This window comes from Myotis myotis, unplaced genomic scaffold (assembly GCF_014108235.1).
Source record: "Myotis myotis isolate mMyoMyo1 unplaced genomic scaffold, mMyoMyo1.p scaffold_m19_p_10, whole genome shotgun sequence".
In the NCBI taxonomy this organism is placed as follows: domain Eukaryota; kingdom Metazoa; phylum Chordata; class Mammalia; order Chiroptera; family Vespertilionidae; genus Myotis; species Myotis myotis.
Genome location: NW_023416314.1, coordinates 14,152,392 through 14,176,026, shown reverse-complemented (window position 1 = coordinate 14,176,026; position 23,635 = coordinate 14,152,392). Strand labels below are relative to the sequence as shown.

The 23,635-nt window shown below is 39.2% G+C and overlaps 1 protein-coding gene across 1 annotated transcript in view; it reads left to right on the top strand.

The window, feature by feature from the left end:
* Positions 1-23,635, top strand: part of LOC118664448 (rho GTPase-activating protein 20-like) — a 91,814-nt gene that overhangs the window by 5,404 nt on the left and 62,775 nt on the right. Inside the window, exon 2 of the mRNA XM_036324552.1 lies at positions 10,963-11,045. Within this exon, the coding sequence (XP_036180445.1) occupies positions 10,963-11,045 (83 nt within the window). The remainder of the gene's footprint in view (positions 1-10,962; positions 11,046-23,635) is intronic.

Here is a 23,635-nt window from a genome sequence, read left to right as displayed (position 1 = left end):
GGTTCTCAACCTTTTGGCCCTTTAAATACAGCTCCTCATGTTGTTACCTCCAACCATAAAATTATTTTCCTTGCTACTTCATAACTGTAATGTTGCTACTGTTATGAATCGTAATGTAAATATCTGATATGCAGGATGGTCTTAGGCGACCCCTGTGAAAGGGTCCTTTGACCGCCAAAGGGGTCGCGACCCACAGGTTGAGAACCGATGATCTAGAGGGTATAAAGTGGTATCTAGTGGTTTTGATTTACATTTCCTAATGACTAATGATACTGAGCATCTTTTCATGTGTTACTTGTCATCCATATGTTATCTTTATTGAGGTGCCTATTCAAATATTTTGCCCAATTTCATTGGGTTGTTTTCTTATTATTGAGTTTTGAGAGTTATATATATACTAGAGGCCCAGTGAGTGAAATTTGTACAAGGGTGCAGTCCCTAGGGCTGGCCAGCAATCAGAGTGTGAGCATCTGGCATGGAAGGGCAGGTCCCAGCTGACTTTGGGGCCCTGAGCAGCACCTGGGCCCCTATGCCCCGTGTGCCCCCCTCTGCCTGAGTCATTGGGCCCCCACCCAGCTCCCTTAGCACCTGGGAGCCGGGTGGTTGCCCTGCCCCCCACCGCTGCAGCTGGTCACTAGGTGGTGATCCGTGGGGTGATAGGGCTCGGCTTGCACCCACCTTGGCCTGGCACTGCCCGCTCACCTGCTCCACCATCCCACCGTGGTCCCACTCTTGTCGGGCCCATTAGGGCCCGCAGTGCCTCCACTGCCACCCACTGCCAGCACCACATCACCCCCTGGTGGTAAGCGCACGCCATAGCGAGTGGTTGAACTCCTGGTCGAACTCCAGGTTGAGGGGACAATTTGCATACTAGGCTTTCATTAAATAGGATTCTGTATTCAAAATCTTTTATTATGTATGTCTTGCAAATGCTTTCTCTCATTCTGTGGCTTTTCAATTTAAGAACAGAGCCCTTACTTTTGATGAAATTTGATTGGTCATTTTTAAAATTTAATTTTACTTCATTGTAATCTATTTGAACTTGGAGCAGTTGTTCAAAGTTCCCTAGGTAGAAAAGAGCATTATGTGTTTGGGAGCTAGTTCATAGATGCTGCATAAGAAGCCAGTCTCTTTATTTTACAGCCACATTTAACCTCATACAGAATTAATTAGTTGGTTCATCCATCTTTAGTTAATAATAGATGATTTGACTATTTCCAAAAGTCAAAGATTTTTCATCACCAAGGCTCTTCAAAATAATGCACAATAAATTTGCACATTACTTTCTTAAAATGTGGCTCTAAAATATAATAGCAGCGTGCAGATAACCAATTCTGGATATAATTCTGGATAATGCATCCTTGAGGACATCCACTTTTGAACAGAATAGTTGTTGTGAAATGAAATGGAAGCACAGATTAGAGTAATTTCAGTTTGGGATAATTTGTGTCATCCTCAACCACCCTGACCTTCTGGTTTCACGAGCTAATTGAAAACTCTTTAAGTAAGATGAGTACATATCAGGATAGGAAAGAAAGACAAGCACAGAAAGTAAGTCAAAGCAAAGCATTTTAAAATAGATCCAACGTTTTAAAATGTGGCAGCTGCTGTTGTGTACACTCCATTCTGTCGTTTTTGTCTACATTCTTGGGGTCCAAGTCTGTTTATAGCAACTCATGATAGAACACCCCTGGGAGCTGACTTTGCCTGTGTGTGTGTGTGTGTCTTGTGCTGGGCTTTGAATGAAACATCCTGGTGAGTAAGCTGTAGTTTTATTCTTTGATACTGAGAAAAAGATTATGCCCATGGTTAACCCAGTGCACTACTGAATCCTTTTCTGCTGTTTCTCCACAAAGTGAATGGCATAAAATCAGGCAGCTGAGATTATTTGGCCTGAGAGGAGCCTAGAATTTTCGAAACTGAATTGGACTGCTCAGAAATGGCTTCTGTTATCACTGGTATGACCTCGGAACTTCTAACTGTACTATGTTTCTTTGTCTAAAAATGGGGGTAATAATCCATATTCTGTACATCTCACATGGTTGGTTTATTAGGGGTCAAAAAAAGAAACCATATGAAAACACTTTTGCTGAAAAAATGTAAAAGCCATTAGTGTCTTTTACCCTATTGTCTGTGTCCATGGGTTATGCATATATGCATGCAAGCTCTTTGGTTGATCTAAGTCAAGACATCTTGTGCCTTATAGCTGCAGTCGCCAACCAGTAGTCTGCGGACCACTGGTGGTCCATGAGGTCCGAAAGGTTGGTAACCGCTGCCTTATAGGACCACATATAATTTAATAAAAATATGTGATTATAAGGCTTGCCTTCCTAGAAGGTATCACTAACTGAAAATATACTCTCAATTGAAAGTGCCACTAACACGTGTTGTAAATTATATATACACCTATATGTGCATATACTCATATACACAGTGCTTTGAGGAAATATATATGCATTTTATTATTGTGATTTGATAGATTTTCATGACTCATACCCTTATGTCCCCAGAGCATTTGGCAAAAACCTCTGTTGTAGACTGAACATGTCCCCCGGAAGCTCTTATATTGAAGTTCTGATCCCCTGTATGATAGCATTTGGAAGTGGGGGGTCATTTGGGAGATAATTAGGTTAGATGAGGTCATGAGGACAGAATCCCCATGGTGGTATTAGTGCCCTTATAAGGGACCAGAGAGCTAGCCCTCTCTCACTGTCCCCTATGTGAGGACACCGCAAGAAGGCAGCTGTCTGCAAACCAGGAAAAGGGCCCTCACCAAGAACCCCATCTGCGGGGAACCTTGACCTTGCACTTCCCAGTCTCCAGAACTCTGAGAAATGGCTGTAAACCACCCAGCCTGTGCTATTTTGTTACACTAGCCTGAACTGACGGACTACCTCTAAAATAAGCTTTCATTGAGTGAAGAGTTTGCTGTCCTTTCTGTTGCTATCGCGGGTGTTCTAGATCACAGGGATGCTCCAGATTCCTATGTGTGCAGAAAGCCTGCTGGGTGCATGCTCAGTTTGGTAATGGCTACGGCAGCAGTTATCTGAAGCAGCCTCGGGTGGAGATACCATCTAGCTTTTCTTTCCTTGCGGAAGATAGGCCACAGTGTGGGAGTCCGGAAAGGGAGCAGGGGCCACAGCCTCTGTCAGCCACCAATAGCAGGGCTTGTAGGCAACACAGCCCGGTTCGCTTTATAATTTTGTTTCAGTCTGATCTTCTTTGTCTGGGACAGGTTTAGATTAGAAACATCCAGCCAACAGCAGAAATAGCCATATCAGCGCTGTATGCCAGCGCTGTGCTGAGCAGCCTTGACCTAATTTTGACAGACAGCTGTCACATGGCACAACTGAGAGGTAAAACCTGTTTTTGGATGCCTGGTCGCTAGCTTGAGGTCTCTGAAAGTGGAATGTGCCCACATCGGCTCATATTTCAAAGATCTGAGAAACCCAGCTGCTCAGTGGCCTTTTGCTTTCCCTGTGTACCTGGGTCCTAATTTGTACCTCGGCGAGTGTCTGTGTCCCTCTTGCATCCCTCCATTCACCTCGTGAACCTCAGCTTTTACAGTGGCCATTGCTAGGTTACACTCTCTCTGAACCTGATAGACATGGGCCTGGTTTTTATTCTTATTTCATACACTCTTTCACCATCATGGGTTTTGGACGTGATCATTGTACTCTTGCTCTCCGCATGAGGGAAGTGAGAGGTCGCTGCAAGGCAGCGTTTCCCAGCCATCACAGATGTATTTGATCATTCATCCCAGCCCCTTCGCCTTCAGCCAGGTAGGGTAGATAGGTTACTGGGGCAGCCGGAAAGCCCTTTTGTTTATTACAGTGAGCCATGATATGCAAGTAACATCACTTTGTACGGGCCATGGTGTGAGACATGTAGGGAAGCCCTGCCCTCGCAGGGATTATGAGGGAGAGGGCATTGGTGATTGACCTCCCTGCTCCAGGGATTGTGACCTGAAGTGGAAACTGGTGGCTTTGCCAAAGAAGAGAGTGCAGACAACTTGAAGGCCCATAGCAATACTCCAGAAGACTGCTGGGCAGGACGGGGCAGAGAAACAAAGAGTAATATACGTATAAGGGGACTGATATCTAATGTCTCTTAGCCCCATGCCCATTCCTCTACATCACATTGATTCTCATGTTTATTATTTTATTTCAAAGTGGTTTTCTCACAAAAAGAAGAAAGACAGCCAAACGTAAAAAAATGTTTCTTTCTTAACCTCAGAAAATAACTACTATATTCCTTTACTGCTGTCTGTGTTGTGATGACATTTGTGTTAATTAAATGTTCAACGTGATTCTGGATGGGATGATTGTGAGTAAATGGGAGATCGTACTCACCAGAGGCCACACTGACCACAGTAAGAAGCTTCAGCTCGCGCATGTCTGTGATAACAGGGCCTGAGAAGCAAGGTGCAGGGTTAAGAATATTCTTCTTCCCTTGCAGAGCCATGTCTTAGGGGTATGCCTCCACAAATAAATGCTGCAGGCCTCCAGGGAAGACAAAAAATTGTAAGGGCTGGCCACCAAAGGAATAATAGTCAAATCTGAATAAGCTAATTTGCAAATGTGATTAAATATTTTTTCCCGCGTTGAAACTTTGGAGTACTTAAAAGTTTTCATCAAAGCCCTTCTTTTAATGCTATGCTAATTTTAAATGTTTAAAAGTGACTTCAGCACATTTGACTTAAATTCAGCTGAAATGCTTGAATTTTTCTTCATAAAGTGACTGGAAAAAACAAAGTACGAAAAATTGCAGTTTCTTTCTTTTGATAGGTTTCCTTTTCCTTTGATCTAATTAAAAATAACCAAATTCAGATTTATGTAGAGGTTTCAAAAATAATACTGTATTTCTTGGTTGACATGACGTTAAAATTCCAATGAAAGGCTACATATAGGTTTTCATGTAAACGGTATTTGCTGAGTTGTTGAACAAAAGAAACAAACTTTTCTTCTGCAGTTACCTGTTTCTGACTGCGTTGTCCTACATAGGCACACTGTGTTACCAACTTAAACTCTCAACTATACAGTCAGTGTGTATTTAACTCATTGACTTAGCACACAGGCATTGAGAATATACTACGTGGAAATACTGAGTAGGGCACCGCGGGATGGGAGGGGATGGTGGCAGACCGTAGGCAGGTGGGCATGTTCCTCAGGTCTATAAGGTATTCAGATGGGCAACCACTCAAACATTTAGTACAAGACATGTTCACCACAAAACACATAAGTGAGTTCCATTCTTAGGCATTATACTTCAGATGATAGTTATACAAATAAATTATAGGTTCTGGTTATGAACCAGTTTGCTCCTAAGCCCAGTGGTTTAGGAGTTTGGTAGTTAGCATTTTTAACAGCCTTATTGAGATATAACTGGCTTATCCACTTAAAGTATACAATTCAATAGTTTTTACTATATTCACAAAATTGTGCATTCATCATCATAGTCAATTTTAGAACATTTTCATCACCCCAGAAAGAATCACCACACTCCTTAGCCATCATATCCCAGTCTTTTCATCTCCCCAAACCCCAGGAAGCACTAACCTACTTTAAGTTTCTATGGATTTTTTTGGATATTTCCTATAAATGGAACCATATAATAGGTGGTCTTTTGGGGTTGACTTTCTTAATTAACATAATGTTTTCAAGAGTCATTCATGTTGTTGCACATCAGTACTTCTTTTTTTGCCAAGTAATATTCTATTTTATGTATATACCACATTGCGTTTATTCATTCATCAGTTAATGGACATTGAAGTTGTCTCCACTTTTTGGCTATTGTGAATAAAGCTTCTGTGAACATTCATGCTTTTGTGTGGACTTGTTTTCTCTTGTGTATACTTAAGAGGAATGGCAGGATCATATGGTAACTATCTTTAGCCATTTGTAGAACTTCCAAACTGTTTTCCAAGTGATAGCACCATTTTACAATCCACACCAGCAGGACAAGGTTAGATTCGGAACATGACTGGAGGATGCAGAGTACAGTATATCCACATCCTGTCAACAATTGTTATTTAGCCATCTTTTCTAGTGTAGTCATCCTGGAGTATAAAGTGGTATTTCATGGTTTTGATTTGCATTTTTTTTGATGGCTAATGATGTTGAACATCTTTCATGTGCTTATTGGCTATTTATATCTTTGGAGAACTGCCTCTTCAGATCCTTTGCCCATTTTAAAATTGGCTTATTTGTCTTTATAGAATTGTAACAATTCTTTATTCTAGATACAAATCCCTTATAATTGGCAGAAATTTTCTCCCATTTGGGGGGTTTTCTTTTCACTTCTTGATAGTGTCCTCTGAAGCACAGAAGTTTTCATGTTGACAGTCATGTCTAATTTATATTTTTTCTTTTGTGCTTTGTGTTTTTGGTGTCATATCTAAGAATCCATTGCCTAATCCAAGGTCAAAAACATTTCTGCCTATGTTTTCTTCTAAAATTTTTATAGTTTCTGCTCTTACTTTTAGATCTTTGATCCATTTTGAGTTAAATTTTGTGTATGGTGTGAGATAGAAGTCCAGTTTTATTCCTTTACATGTGGGTATCCAGTTGTTCTGGCACCATTTATTGGAAATAATTAAAGTTCTCAATAGACAAATTTTTACCATGTAGCTCAAAGTGGTAAACATGGACACTATGTCTAATGATGTAGTTTGCAAGGTGCACGAATGACTCTTACCATCCTGCACCACAGGTAACTCTTATGTTTTCTTAATGAGGACATTCCAGCAGAGCCCCCTAGAGGTTGGTTGGTTTGTTTTTCAGAGTGTGTGTGTGTGGGGGGGGGGGGGGGGGCAGGGGAATACATTGGTCTAAATGTGGAGGAGTGTATTTTAAAGTTCACATAAAACTTTCACTTACTCGGTGTATAGTTTTTGCCAGGCCTTGTGTTATGCTTTGGGAATTAAAGGTAGGCCTGCTACAGAGTAGAAATCCAGTAAATAATTGTTGAGGGATGGGAGATAGTTGGGAAAGAAGATATAGTCCCTGCTTTCTTCAAAGGTGCAGAAAAATAAATAATATAATGTGAAAGGCTATAATGGAAACGCAGTGTGTAAAGCAAGCTAGGAACACAGGATATTGAATGTATAGTTCATCCAGCTGATTAAAAGAGAGTTGAAGTGGAAAGCACCTTGCAGATTAGCTGCTAATGTTGTTAGAGTTTTGTGTTATTATTGAATACAAAAAAACATTTACTTAAAGACCTTGGCTTCGCATCTTCGATCATGACCTCTGTTCACTTACTCTTTGGTAGAGTCGGTTTTTTGCCTTCAATACAGAGGAGACAGTTTAGAAAATCCAAGGTGTAATTTCCCTCTAGTGTTCATGGTCTACTTTCCTAATTGTTGTTAATAAAAAACACAAGAGTTTTTACAATTCAGTTACTATTTATTTCCTTTCAGGACTTTTTCCAAGCTCCTCCTTAACTTCCCCATTTAGGGGTGAAGGAGCAAGTAAAGGACACTTATGTTTGTTTGGTTTTTGGCTCATATTAAACTCTTGACTAGCTTTGTGGGCTGTGTAAGGGTAGGCAAATGGTATGAGATCAAGAAACGTATTCCCAGAAGATTAACGCAATTGAATTTCTTGCCTAATGTGTAGTTTATCGATTTATAAAATAATATCACTTTTTTAAAAGATTATTCTGTTTCAGAATGGCATCCAATATTTAGCATCTAGATATGTGCATCAAGAACTTGGACTTTCTGTAAAATCACACTGTGGATTGTGATTTTTTAAGCTAATAAAGAAAATACACACTGTTCTTAGCCTACCTTCTGTTTCCTGTGAGGCGAAGTCATAGTTTGCACTGTCGCTGAACAAGTGTGAAATTTGTTGGTGCAACCTGTCCTGACAAGCTTGTATTACTGTATATTTGTAAAGGGATCAGTAGCCTTATTCTATCTCCATGCATTGTATTTTACACGCTTGTTATAAACAAAAAGAATACCACTTCTTTACTGCCTGAGAACTGATTCTTTGATATGGGAATTTGTTTAAAAGTTACCATTGGCCCTTTGTTTGGCTATGCTTTTGAGCAAAAGAAAGGGATCTGTGCATTTTGCATAAATTAATACCTAAATCTGTTTATTAAGCCCTCATCTTGGCAACTCTTAAGACTCATTACTTACAAGAGAAATGAATCCTAAATGTGTGATGTAGGTAATGTTAATTTTCTTGCAAATCCAGGGTGAGTCTTTGGTGGACATTTAACATGAGACTATCAGAAATAGAAGATACCTAAGAAACTACTGTATGTGGTTCAAATTTTCTCATTTTCTAGATCAGGAAATGGAGGCCTAGAGAAGTGACTGGATTGCCTTGAGTTGCATAGCTCATTAGTGGTAGAGTATGTCTCAGTACAAACAATAGGACCTCAAATAAATATAATATTCTGCCTGTAGTTTGATTGTATTCTCTTGAAACTGAGTTAACAAATGAGGTAGATATATTCCGTTTGACTCCTCATACATCTGACAATTTTATAACCAAGAAAACACAGTCTAATTACTATGTATTCAAACGATCCTCTATATTAGGTCTCCATGAAAAAACTATTTTAAAAGGAGCTGTATAGAAAAAGGTATGCCACCTCTTTTTGATTATCCATTCTCATGCTTGACAGCCATCACTCTCAGAAAGATTCCCTTACATTAGAAGGTCTCATATTTGGGTTCCATGAATCCCTACGAAATCCATATTATGTGGGTTTCTGAACCCCTTGAAATTATCTACATAATTTAGTTCACATCTTTATAAATTTCTCAACAAACCACTACCCAAGATCAACCTGGATTCTCAGTCTACAGTTTACTAGTTTCTTTTTGCCTTATCTTCCTTGGAAGATATGTCCTGTCCTCTATATTATAACTCTACATTAATTAATTAATTAATTTGGAGGTTATTAATGTCTCCAAATGAATAATTCAGATCAGTTTAACTTTTTTCCTCCACAATTTAAAACATTTTTATGTCTGCCGTTTGATCCCTTTCAAATTCTTTATAAACCTGAAAACCAAGGAGCTCAGAATTAGAAATTATATAATTAATGAAGATCTAGTTTAGGAGCTTTGATCTGCTGACAGTGAGTGGTTTTAGAGGGTTAGGGGCAGCAGAAGTAAGACTGCTGAGATAGGTCCAGGAGTGCCCGCCCCCCACACTCCTCATCCCACTAATGAAGGCTGGACAGACAGATCCTTGATGTCAAAAGAGGGTATGGGCCCAGGTAAAGGATTGGGCACATTTCAGAGTTCAAAGCATGGTAAACGGATCCTGACTAAGGAGTCAGAATAGTGAGTAGGAAACAAGCTCAGACCTGAGATGGAACAGAATCCCACAGAAAGTCCGCATGTGAACAAATTGCCACCTTTCTTAGTAAAAATCTATCCGTCTTCCAGTATTGAGACTCTTCTCTTGAGGCAAGCGCTCGTCTTCCTGATTTCTCTTCTCCTGTAACCGGTGCAGCCACACCAACCTCCAGATGTTCGATTCCTGAGAGTTATGTTCCCAAAAGGTGTGACTAATGGCAACAGTGGGATGAGGTTTACAGCTATAATATATGAAGTAGGTTATCAGAGTTACTGGGGTTGGGGGGGATTATAGACAATTATGGGGCTCTGATGAAACCATAGGTGGGCTTTCTTTTTAGAAGGAAGGCACCAAATCCATATTATAAAAATAATTTCATACAATTTAACCAGCCCTGAATCTAATTCATGGTTAATAACTCCTGGCCGAGAAATGTATTCTATATCTCTTATCTATTTGTTTCCTGTCCTTTTATTAATGTTTTCTATCATTGTTTCAGTTGTTATCTGAGCTATGCTAAGGAGGTTTGGGCATGCAGTTTCCACATGTGAGCCAAAAGATTAACAGGGGAAACGGCAACACTGAGACCATGGCACTGGGGACAATGAATATTTGAGAGAGAACCTTGGACGGGGACAGGGGCGGGGGGTGAATCTGGGCATAAGAACTGTGCCAAAGAAGTCCAGCATCCCCTTTTCGCTAATGTTTCTCTCTCTGTTCCTGTGCTAGGGTCTAGGCTTTATTGTAGCAACTAAGAAGCAGTTTCGGCAAGCTAGAATGGGTCAAGGCAGAGAAGGGGGAAAGGGACATATGTAATACTTTCAACAATAAAGATTTAAAAACAAACAAAAAGAAGCAATTCCTTTATGAATCCTGTGATGCCATACTGATGCTGAGCCGGTTAGTCTTACATAGTTCATATTAGAGCTGCACCCAGTTACCAAACAAGGCTGGCCTGGACCCTCAGGCAGTGGGTGAGGCCTCTGGCGAGGGTAGGGTGAGAGGGTAGAGCAGAAAGAATGGCTTCGGTAGTACAGCCTGAGCTTCACTCATGGATCTTAGTGACTGCTGTTAATTTTACTCATCCATATTCTCTGGTAGGCCCTCTGACTCTGTCTAGAGGTCTTAAATATATAAGACTAGAGGCCCGGTGCATGAAATTTGTGCCCTTGTGGGGTGGGGGCGTCCCTCAGCCTGGCCGAGTTTCACCCTGGCTCTGTGGCTCAGTTGGTTGGAGTGTCTCCTGATACACCAAAAAGGCTGTGGATTCAATTCTCACTCAGGGCACATTCCTAGGTTGGGGGTTTAATGCCCAGTCGACAACAAATCAGTGTTTCTCTCCCATCTCTCTCTCTCTCTCTCGCTCATCTTCCCTCTTTCCTCCCCTCCCTCCCTCCATTCCTCTCTCTAAATATATCCTTGGATGAGGATTAAACAAAATTTACTTTCTATTCTACTTTTTGACACTTAGTATCTATCCTACTTTAGATGTTACCATTTTATCTTCATAATGAGATTGTGAACTTCTTCATAGACAAAAACAGGCAATATAAAACTTGCTGAATTCAATTGAAAATTGGCATTTACTTCCTTTACAAGCCACGTGGCCTTCATTCTGATTCTTTTTCCTCAACAGAAAATGAAAACCTTAGCAGAAAGAAGGAGGAGCGCACCATCTCTTATCCTGGATAAAGCCCTACAGAAACGGCCTAGTACCAAGTAAGCGAAAGCTTTGTATTGTACATTGTGCATGTGCTGCACTTTATGTTGGCTTTTTGTTATCAACACCAGAATTCTCTGTTTAGTGAGAGAAGCTATGGCTCCTGTTCTGAGGTTATTTGAGAAGGCCTGTTCATTTTGTGAATCATAAAGCATTTTAGAGCTGGTATGTATGCTCGGGTGTTTTAAGACTGATTCAGAAGTGGATCTTATGCGATGAGAAGAAGTCCAGCATCCCCTCTTCGCTAATGTTTCTCTCTCTGTGCCTGTGCTAGGGTCTGGGCTTTATTGTAGCAACTAAGAAGCAGTTTCGGCCAGCTAGAAGGGGCCAAGGCAGAGAAGGGGGAAAGGGACATATGTAATACTTACAACAATAAAGATTTAAAAACAAACAAAAAGAAGCAATTCCTTTATGAATCCTGTGGATCCTTTATGGATCTCATCACATAATACACAAAAATGCAAGTTCCATATACTGTTAGTTTATTTATAAAAATAAGGAGAAATCGGAATACTACAATATGAGTTCTTTTAACCACCAGGCATGTTTGGTTATGCACAGACCTTTGCCTGGTTCTTTATCATAAGATGATGCCTGAGCATGGGTATAAGGCAAATTTTTACCCATTTTAAATCTAGAGAAAGGTTAATAACATTAAAAAATGGAATCTTGATTTTTTATGCATTTTTGGTTAAATTAATTTATTAGTGTAATTTAAAGTTGAGAAACAAGCTAAGTATCTGTTGGAATGGCCATTTTACCTATTGAGTCTGAATACTATTTCAATGGCTATTTTAAGAAAGTCATTCATACTGTGTAGAAATTGAATGGATAGTCAATCATTAATTCATTAATTTTTAAAAGGCATTTTGACTCAGGAATTTTATGTTCAAAGAAATCCTGTAATAATTTTCTCCTAATCTATGAATCCTTTTATGTAAATAGAAGTCTATTTAGAGTGAGGGTATATCTGCTATTTCTATGAATGATGTGATAATTTAACATTAAATCTATATGGAAGCATGGTATTTTTTTCAATGCCAAAAATATAATATAGCTAACTCCCAATCAAACTTTCAAAATCCTTAGTCATTCTCAGGACTTAACAAGTTCTCAGACTCAGGCAGCGCCCCACCCGCCCCCCCCCCCCCACACACACACACACCTGCCTCACTGCTGTCTCCCCATCACCTCTGCAAAAAATGGTGCTTATATTAGAGTCACGAATTATTCCTGCCTCAGAAATATGATGGGTTTTGTTTCAGATAACCACATGGAGAAAAGTTTATTTAAGATGAAGTGTCATATGTTTTAATCTTCAGTTTCTTTCCTATGGGTCTCTCTGGGTTTGTAATATGAATGAGTGCATAGTGCTGGGGGACAGAACCTTTACCTGTCTTATAGAAATAATGCTTTTACTCTAAGTAATGTTGGTGCTTAATGTATATGCCCCCTCACCTCCCCCCCCGCAAAAAAAATAAAAAGCTGTTGGGTATTGAATGTGTACAAAATATTTGCAAGTAAAATAATCCCAGGATTGGAAAGAACCTTCAAGATAATCTAGTTCAGTGGTTTCCAAACCTAAGTCAGTATTCTGCAGTGACACCCAGTCATGCTTTTCAAAAACTCTTCAACTATTATTGGTTGCATGAATTAATGAATGAGCAAGTGACTCCATTTCCAAACCAAAATAGTAATTTAATCCATTGGCACAGTAGTTTCTGACTTTCCTGCCCTCCTTTAAGCAGCCAGTACAACGAGAATTTCCTTTTTCACTGGTATTATTTGTGAAATTCTGGCTAGGGAAACAAGGAGATTCCTTTAAGCAAAATAATCCTGAGTTATTATTAGGAAGTTATTTCATGCAGCCAAATACCACAAGAACTCATGTACGTGGTCCAGAAATGACACACATGTTGGCATTCTTGTGGTATTTCTTCACTGTTTACTTAGGGATAAATTCAAACTCTCCCTCCAGAAATTCACTTGTTTTGATATGGCATTCAGCCCACCTTACAGAACGCACACAGAAATGTTACCCGCTTTTGTTTAAAATTACAATCTGTTAGCACTTTCAAGTTGGTATTCACTTGTCCATCTCCATTCTTACCTCCAAATAGTTTCTTGTGCTGTTTGCAAGACCTTGTGCTGGGTGCTGCAGATACAGTACCTCTTAAAGCTCTGCTCACTGCTGCCGGGAGGAGAAGGCAGTGCCGGAGGAGCACTGTGGTCCGGCAGAAAGTGCTTGGGCCTGGGCTGCATTCAGTCGCTGGCTCTCCATTCTGACTTCCTGTGTGGCCTCAGATAAAGGAACCAATCTCTGAGTCCGTGTTTTCCCCTGGGAAATACTAATCCAGTGCTTGCATTACAGAATGTGAAGTGAGAAAATAGCTGAAAATGCTCAGAAGATTGGTTTAGTTATTCGTTGCGTCTTTCCTTCCCTTACATATATTTCATTTTCAAGCTTTAAATGCCCTTACTCATCCAGCGAAGTCAGGTTTGTTAAGGCAAAGCACCTGCTCTATCATTACAGCATTATGTAACTAAAAGTTACTCCTTGAGCCTGCCTCATTATATAGTGGAAATTGAGTCAAAGACTTGCCCTAAGTCACACAGTTAATTCAGCATTAGAAACAGGACTAGAAACCCACGTCTTTGGTCTTGATGGAATATTCTTTGCAGTACACAAGCAAAAGTTGTATGATATAGTGTCTAAGAGCATGGATTCTAGACCCAAATTGCCAGGTTTGAATCTTAATACTGATCTTTGGTATGTTTTTAAACCAGCGATAATAAACAAAACCTATCTCACAGGTTGAAAGGCAGACTAAGTGGGGTTTATATGTGTAGAGAAGTCTGTGGTACTTTATCTATGCTGAATGTCTAAAGGCTATTTATTATTGTTACTAACAATAGTAGCAGTAGTAACAACAGAAGTTGAAATACACATTATCCTGGAAGCGAGATTCTTCACATGGCAGATGGGAAGTAAAAAATATGAGAGATGCCGTCTGGAAGCCAGCTAGATGCTAACATTAAATTCACTTTACCAAGACGATTCTAGGTCTGGCCTGAAGCAAGATTAGCTCAGAGCATTTTGGATTTATTTTTTATTTTAAGCTTTGAGAATTTTTTTAAATTTATCTTTATTGTTGAAAGTATTACAGATGTCCACCCTTCCCCCTCATTGACCCCCTCCACCCTGCCCTTACCCCCCCCCCCGGATTTATCCTTGATAGACCCTGACAACTCTTGAGGTCTCCCTAGGAAGGTGAGAGTACGTACACTTAGGAGGATTCTGGGAAATGAGGGCTTGCGGCACAGAGCAAACTGGCCTGGTTTGCTCGGCCACTGGAGGTGAAGAAGCTCTAGGACAGAGGTTCTCAGCCTTCTGGCCCTTTTAATACAGTTCCTCATGTTGTGACCCAACCATAAAATTATTTTCGTTGCTACTTCATAACTATAATGTTGCTACTGTTATGAATCGTAATGTAAATATCTGATATGCAGGATGGTCTTAGGCGACCCCTGTGAAAGGGCCATTCGACCGCCAAAGGGGTCGCGACCCACAGGTTGAGAACCGCTGCTCTAGGAGATGCCTAGGTGCCAAAGCCATGAACCAAGAGCAGACACAACTGAACTTGCTGGTAAGGATGCTGGGTGCGAGCCCAGCCAGAAGGCATTGGAGGACTAGGAAAGCAGCTGATTGCTAATTGGCTTCTACTTTTCTTTAGTCAGTTCACTCCTGTTGTACATCACACACACACACACACACACACACACACACACAACATTGTCCTCCTCAGACTGTTCCCCATTATGTGCTACAAATTCCTCATCATCCCACTTGTTCTCTGTCATGGGAGCATCATAATTTTAATGTTAGCCTAAAGTAGATGATAGTTTACCATACTTTCAAATGTGAGGAGAACATTTGTACTTGAGTAGTTTAGTGAGGATTGTGGTCAAACCTTTCATAACAGAATGAAAACGTGCCTCTTCCTATGGCGATTCAGGGTGAACTTTCCAGATATGGTAATTGGAATAAACTGAATGACCTAAAGGCCACTCTTACGCTAAGACTCTAAAATAGTTATAAGTTTGATATAATTTAAAGAAAAAATAAGTTTAAAAAATAAGTTACTAGACTTTCTTTTGGAATTCAATAAACGTTCGGTGCCTAGATACAGTTTCTCGATATAAGACTTTTAAATAAGTCGGGCCTTGGAGGGAAGGTAGGGGAGGGTGGGGGTAAGGGGGAAAGATCAACCAAAGGACTTATATGCAAGCATATAGGCCTAACCAATGGACACGGACAACGGGGGGGCGGGGGGGGGGGGGTGAGGGCATGAGCGGGGGGGGGGGGAGGTAGGGGGTAACGTGGGGATAAGGACACATATGTAATATCTTAATCAATAAAAAATATATTTAAAAAAAGACTTTTAAATAAAATTTTGAATTTTAGAGTAACTTTTTAAAAATATTTAAGGCCTTTTTTCAAAATACAGTAAACTATAGTTGACCCTTGAACAACATGTATTTGAACTGCATGCGTCCACTTATACCTGGGTTTTCAATAAATAAACAATTGGCCCTCTACCCCCAGCTTTCCCATTTGTGGATTCAACCAACCACTTGTCGGTATTTTCAGTGCTCAGTTTGGAAATCCATTTTAAAAAGGAACTTGAGCATTCCTGGATTTTGGTTTCTGTGGGGCTTGTGAGGCCCTAGAACCAATCCCCTTCAGATACTGAGGGACAACTGTAGTTAAGTTTTGGGGGAGACAAATTTACAAGATGGATTTTCAACTGTAGTGTTCTCAGCATTCCTAACCTCTGTGTTGTTCAAGAGTCAACTATATACCGACATGTTATCTTAGAAAAAAAATCTGACCCAAACGCTATTCATTGTGCTGCCTTGCTTACATGCCAGTTGGCTCTACATACGGCCCATTCCTACAGTTTTGGACAATGTGTTCTGAGGTTTTAATTGACAGACCCATGGATGATTCAAGATAGGGGATTAGAAGAGCACAAAGTAGAAATTTATGGCAACAAGATTGCCAGCGGCGTGCGAGATCCCTTCTCTCCTTGCAAGGAACATTTTCCAAAGTTGTAAAATTCAGATGTGAAGGAAAGAGACAGCAATTGCTTTATAAGGTGGCAAAGTTGGCAAATTTTTACCCAACTGGAATTCGTTGCTTTAAGGAAAAGGCATCCTTTATTATCACTTTATTATTTTCAAACTACTTTTCATATTCGTTAATAAATGATCAAATACATCTGTGCCTGGTGTGCTGTGCTGTTTTCCTATGGCAGGATTCTGGGCGGAAAGCTTTAGAAGATTATATTAAACCTCTCCACATTCTAGTGGGCTGTGACAGGGCCAAATTAATTTATTTTTGCGCTTGCAGAGCAGCACATCCATTTAATTTCTTCATTCCATCTATAGCCTAATTTGCTAATTGCGGTTATGATTCAATTTTATCTTCCATTTTGGCACCAAGAGAACACTACCTCATTAGTGAATGTTTATTCACCCTTCCTCACCTCTCTCCACGGGGTTAGCAGGCTGTCCTAAGACATCCGTACTCTTTTGGGCTCACTACTCCCTTCCCCAGTGCAGCTAGGATTTCTCAGAGGAGGTTGTGAATTTGACGACTGACTTTCCTTCAGAACCCTGAAAAAGAAGCACACGAGAAGGAAGCAGAAGAATAATTGTTACTATTATTGAGAAGCCTCATACTATTGTGATTAAGAAAAGTGCAGGCTCTGGGGCCATTCTTCCTGGGCTTGAATCTGACCCAGCTTCTTCCGAGGCATGACTTCAGCAAATTCCTTAAGCTCTCTAGGCCTCACTCTCCTCATCTGTAAAGCGAGGATAGCCTCATGGGGATTGAGTTAATATTATAAGGTATCTGGCACATTGTATTACATAAGATCTTTATTAAATAAAATTATCCAGGCTCTGACCAGGTCGTGCAGTTGGTTGGAGCGTCATCCCACTCACCAAAAGGTTGCAGGTTTGATTTCTGGTCAGGGCACATACCTAGGTTTCGGGTTTGATCCCCATGTATGGGAGGCAACCAGTCGATGTTTCTCTGTCACATTGATGTTTCTTTCTCTCTCTGTCTCTCTCTCCTTCCCCGTCACTCTCTCCCCCTTCCTACCTCTCTGTCTCAAATTAGTAAAAACATATCCTTGAGTGAGGATTAAAAAATAATAATTAAAAAAATTAAACTAAATTATTCAAAATATATAAATCTTTATGCTTCCCTGTCACATGATGTCTGATTTTCTTAGTGTTCCAGGTGTAGGTCTTATTCTCTCAGCTGGACTATCTGCTTTTTGAGTGAAAAGAACCTTGTTTTCTACTCTTTAAATCTACATGTACAGTGTCAGGTATAGAACGGATATTCTATAAATATTAGCTAAGCTGAATGAAGGCTTCCTTTCTTGCCCTAGCCAAGTAGATCATCTCTCAGCTGGAGTGAAAAGAGAGTAAGAGTCCACTGCTGCCTGAGAAGTAATATAGGCAGTGTTGAAAAGACACACAAAGAAGTGACAATTGTGGAGTGACCAGCTGTAGAGTGCATGTTGATTTAACTAGAGGCCCAGTGCATGAAATCATGCACGGGTAAGGGTCCAGCTGGCCCGCCCTGATCGGTGCCCATTGGGCCAGCCAAGGGGAAGGGTCGCAGGCAGTTGACGGGCCAGCCCTGCCCCCTGGTTGAACTCCCAGTTCAACTCCTGGTCGAGGGGACAATTTTCATATTAGCCTTTCTTTATATAGGATACTTCTAAATGTTTAACTTGTCATCTGTATTGTGAACTATTGGTTCTCTGACACAGAGCTCCTGGTGTAATGAGAACACACAGAGAATGGATTCTAGTCCCTGCTCTATCACTAGATGATCCTGGTAGTCACCTGGCCTTTTTGCAACGAGGACTCTTTCCTCATCTGACAATGGTAGGGGGCAAGGAGGCAGAGTGTGGTTGCTTAAACCCTTTACATTCTTCCTCCACCAGCCCCAACTCTACAATTTTGTGTGTGGTTTTTTTATGTTAACCATAATTCAGTCATAAGGAGAATGGCAAATTGTATCAATAGTCATTTCAGACCCTTTTTATCGCAACTCTGAAACATCTTCAAGAGTGTATCTGTCACACTGCTGGAGATGAACTATGCCTTCCATCATTTCAGGGCAAAGGCAAACGTTTGCTTCTGTGGGACTTTTGGTCAGTCTGGTGTCATAATGCCATTTTGACAACCAGCATCCACACTGACCCCAGTGAGTCCTACTTCCTGGTATACACGGCTTTGTCTGATCCCTCCCCATGTTGTAGCAGAGTTGATCTGTGTAACCAAGAGGACATGGCAAAAAATGGTAGTATCACTTCTGACATTAGGTCATAAATTACCAAGCTTCTGTTTCAGTTGTTCTCACACTCTCTCCGTCTCTGAGCACTTGCTCTGGGTGAAGCCATGTCCTGAAAAGCCCTATGGAGAGGTCTACAGGGGAGGAACTGAAGCCTCCAACCAGCAGCCATGCAAGTGAGCTTGGAAACCGGTCTTCCAACCCCAGCCAAGTCTTCAGAGACTGCAGCCTCCTCAGAGACCTGAGCCAGATCCAGCCAAGCCTCTTCCTGGTTCCTGACCCTCAGAAGCTGTGAGATAGTAAATCCTTGTTGTTTTAAGCTGCTGTGTTTTGGGGTAATTTGTTAAGCAGTAATAATCAATGTAGTAATCTTCAAATTATGACACTAGTTTTCTGGGATATTTCTTCCATGTACCATTTATGTGCTCTTATGGCTAGAGGTAGAAAGATGGGAATAGGCACTGTTTCCATTTATAAATGAAAATGCTTATTCCCCATATCATGTAATTTGTTAGAAAAGGAGACAGATGATATTCTATCTTTCTAAACAGCTATATTGAGATACAGTTCATACCATATACGGTACCTATTTCAAGTGCACAATTGAGTGGTTCTTAGTACATTCACAGAATTGTGCAGCCGTCACTATAATCTTAAAGCATTTTCATCCCTCCTAAAAGAAATCCCTTAGCCATTGGCTCTCATTCCTCATTCTCTCCCATATCCCTCCTTCCCTTATTTCCAGCTCCAAGCAGCCACTGAGCTCTTTTCTGTTACTATAGCTTTGCCTCTTCTGGACTTTTTATATAAATCTAGTCATGCACTCTGTGGTCTTTCGTGAATGGCTTCTTTCAGTTAGCATAATGTTGTCAGCTTTCATCCTTGATGTAGCTAGTATCAATACTTCATTACTTTTAGTTTTCAAATAATATTCATTATATGGATAGATACACCATATAATGAAATATTATTTTGTGTATGCACTCATCAGTTGAGGGACATTTGAGTTATTTCTACCTTTTGGCTATTACAAATAATGCTTCTGTGAACATTCATGTATAAGTTTTTGTGTAGCACATAATGGGGGATAGTCTGAATAGGACAATGTTGGGGTGTGCATGTGTGTGTGTGTGAGTGTGTGTGTGTGAGTGTGTGTGTGTGAGTGTGTGTGTGAGTGTGTGTGTGTGTGTGTGTGTGATGCACAACAGGAGTGAACTGACAAAAATAAAGTAGAAGCCAGTTAGCAAACAGCTGCTTTCCTAGGCCTAGAGCCTTCTGGTTGGGCTCGCACCCCAGCATCCTTACCAGCAAGTTCAGTTGTGTCTGCTCTTGGTTCATGGCTTTGGTACCTAGGAACCTCCTAGAGCAGTGATAGCAAACCTTTTGAGCTCGGCGTGTCAGCATTTTGAAAAACCCTAACTTAACTCTGGTGCCGTGTCACATATAGAAATTTTTTGATATTTGCAACCATAGTAAAACAAAGACTTATATTTTTGATATTTATTTTATATATTTAAATGCCATTTAACAAAGAAAAATCAACCAGAAAAATGAGTTCGCGTGTCACCTCTGACACGTGTGTCATAGGTTCGCCATCACTGTCCTAGAGCCTCTTCACCTCCAGTGGCCGAGCAAACCAGGCCAAGCTCCCGTGCCCCAAGCCCTGGTCCCTCAGAATCCTCCTAGGCAAACTTCAAACTTCTTCCTAGGGAGACCGCAAGAGTCTTCAGGGTCTATCAAGAATAAATCCAAAAAAAAAAAAAAAAAGAATAAATCCAAAATGTTCTGAGCTAATCTTGCTTCAGGCCAGACCTAGAAATATAATCGCCTTGTTAAAATGAATGTAATATTAGAATCTAGCTGGCTTGCAGACGGCATCTTTCATATGTTTTACTTCCCATCTGCGATGGGAAGAATCTCTCTTCCAGGATAATGTGTATTTTGACTTCTGTTGTTACTACTGCTACTACTGCTAGTAATAATAATAATAAATAGCCTTTATACAGAAAGTATAGATTATGTACCACAGACTTCACATATAAGACCCACTTAGCCTGCCTTGCAACCTATTCAGTTGAAAACACTTTCTAATTTCCCTTTTGATTTCCTCTTTGACATTTGGGTTGTTTAAAATAAAGTGTGATTTTTAGTATGACAAGATGTTCTTGGTTCATCTTAGGTATTTCCTGCCTCAGACCTGTAATTAATTATAATCTGAATAGTGGGGGCATTCATTGCTACTAGGTTGGTATTCATTTCTAGGTCTTTTCAGTGGATATCATTAAAATATATCTTCTTTAGATACAAAACATGTCATAACTACCCTGGCTGGTGTGGCTCAGTTGGCTAAGCATCGTCCTGTGCACCAGACGGTTGTGGGTTCAATTTCTGGTCAGGACACATGCCCTGGTTTCTGGCTCAATACTCAGTAGGGGGCCTGCAGGAGACAGCTGATCAATAATTTCACTATTACATTGATGTTTCTCTCCACCTCTCCCTTCCTTTCTCTCTATAAGGCAATAAAAAAAAATATTTAAAATAAAAAACATCATAACCAAATATAAATTGATTTCCAACTTAGATTCAGGGCTACAAGTGTTTTACTTAACCTTCAGAACAACAGTATCAATACTACCACCACTAATATGATTACTGAAGCTAGTTTTATTATTTTTTTAAGCAATTATCTTTATGGCATATCCCAGTAGTCATGTATAATCATATTACTCTTTTTGAAAGTCATTTGTAATATTTTTTTCTCTATGTGGTAATTTGGTTAATTTTTTTTTAATTTAATTTTTATAGTTTTATTAAACTTTATTGTATAAATGAAAACTAAGATTTTAAGTTTTATAGTTTATGATATTGTGGTTTTATAGACTTATGGAAAGCAATAAAATTTTTATAGTTTTATAAAATTTATAATTGTGTAAATATTTACATAGTCCATTTGAATCTATTAAAACAAGATATATTCAAAGAAATTTAGTTCCTGTTTCTCCTAAACCTTGTGTATTTTTCCTTTGCCATTGATAACTTAAAAAGTTCAATTTTATTTAATCAGATATGAATGTATGTTTTTATCCCCTTTCTTAAAAAATAATATACTATATTCTTTTTCTACCCCACTTTCTTTACATTACAGTATATCTGTATGATCATTTCATACTAGTATATAGAGATATTTTGCTTTCTTCTCTACAGTTTTTTTGGTAATTCATTGTTTATGCATGAGTACCATGGTTTATTCAGCCAGTCCCGTGATGATGAATGATTGGTTACTTTGTTTTCACTTTTTGCTATAAATGATCCTAGAGCAAAAAATAAAATAGAAATAAAAGCTTGTACTTGTGAGAATGTGGGATGACTATATATATAGTTGTGGAGGATGCTCCACATCTTCCCTTTGTAAAGGTTGTAATTTCCACTCTCACTACTGAAGCAGAAGAGTCCCTGTCCTGCCACAACCTCCCTCATGGGATGTATTGGGATGACGGATGTATCAGAGTAGTTTAAATGTAAATTTCTACTGGTGTGAAGTGAAACATATTTTAAATTATATGTTATGCTAAATAAATCTAAACTAAATTTTAAAATGTGTACTCTGTTAAACATAATCAGAAATGACATGAGGACAAAAACTCATCAGTGCAATTGAGAAATATAAAATGTTCTTTACATAAAAATAAATGCTGAATTGTTGTTTCAACTATGCCAGTTTTTTAAAAGTATACTTTGTATGTGTTAATGATGAGAGTGTCTCTGAATTTTTCTTAAACTGAGAACTTACACCCAGATAATGTTTTCATATCAGCATTATAGTAAGAAGAAAAATTTTTACTAAATTTGCCAATTGACTCATTTTTTTTCTAAAGATCCTTTTACAATGGACTTCTGGATGTGAAATCCTTGTCCTCCTGCTAATTTCCCCCACTGTGCTCCCTCCAGCATTTCATTTATTACAAAAAATGAGCTTATGGTTGTGTCTGTGCACCTGGATACTGAAATGAACTACTAGTACTTCCTCTTGGACATAGTAATTGTTTGCTTTTAATGAAAAATAAAATACAATGAAAACAGGAAAAGAAAACAAAGGAATCAGTACCAACTTTTTATCTTTTACCCTCCAGCAAACATTGGAGAGATGGGATGACTTTACGTGGAACCACTGGTTCAACAATGGTCCTCTGATATATTGGTTTTGGAATTATGCAAATTTCTAAACTGAGTATCAGTACTCTGCAATGTAAAGATCTGGGTTTAGTTTTCATTGGGCTGAATTTTTTTTAATCTAATGACAATTAGAGATAACTAAATTGTGGGGTGGGGACATTTCATTATTTTCTAACATTGTAACTAGGAAAAATCTTAAATATAAACAGAAGTTTATAGGATAGTACAGTGAATACTCATATACCCACTACCTGTATTTTATCTGTAATTGACATTTGCCATGTTTATTTCATCCATATTCATTTAATTAGCTCTCTATTTGTTTATGAATCATTTGAAATTAAATTAAGACATAGTGCTTTCTTCAAAATTCTTATGCATAAACTCCTAAAAATACAACATTCTTCTTCTATACAACAAAACCTTTATCACACTTAAGAAAATTTAAATTTCCCTATCCCCCAGGAAATTTCTTATAGGGAAATTTAAATTTTCTTAAGTGTGATAAAGGTTTTGTTGTATAGAAGAAGAATAGGCTAGGGGACTGCCAAGGGTGGGGGGGGGGGGGGGGGAAGGACACATATGTAATACCCTTTGTAATACTTTAAGCAATAAAAAAAAAAGAAAAAGAAAATTTAAATTTCCCTTAATATCATGTTTTATATTCAAATTACCCTGCATGTTTTATATTCAAATTACCCTGATGCATGTTTTATATTCAAATTACCCTGATGATCCCTACATTTTTAAATAACTATCATTTTTAAACCAGGACTTAAATCAAGGTTCACAATTACATTTGGTTGTTAGGTCTCTTTATCTCTTGTAAAATAGAACAGTTCCTGCAACTTTTTTTTTTAATCCTTATTCATTAATTTTTTAAAGAGACTAGTCCTAAATTCTAGATTTTTTTCTGGAGAAGAGTCAATATAACAGTTACCTCTTTTTGTGGAACAAGTTGCCTCCGTACTAGCAGCTTGTAACAGCAAACACTTATTGTTCCACACAGTTTCGAGAATGAGGAAGCCAGAAGCAGTT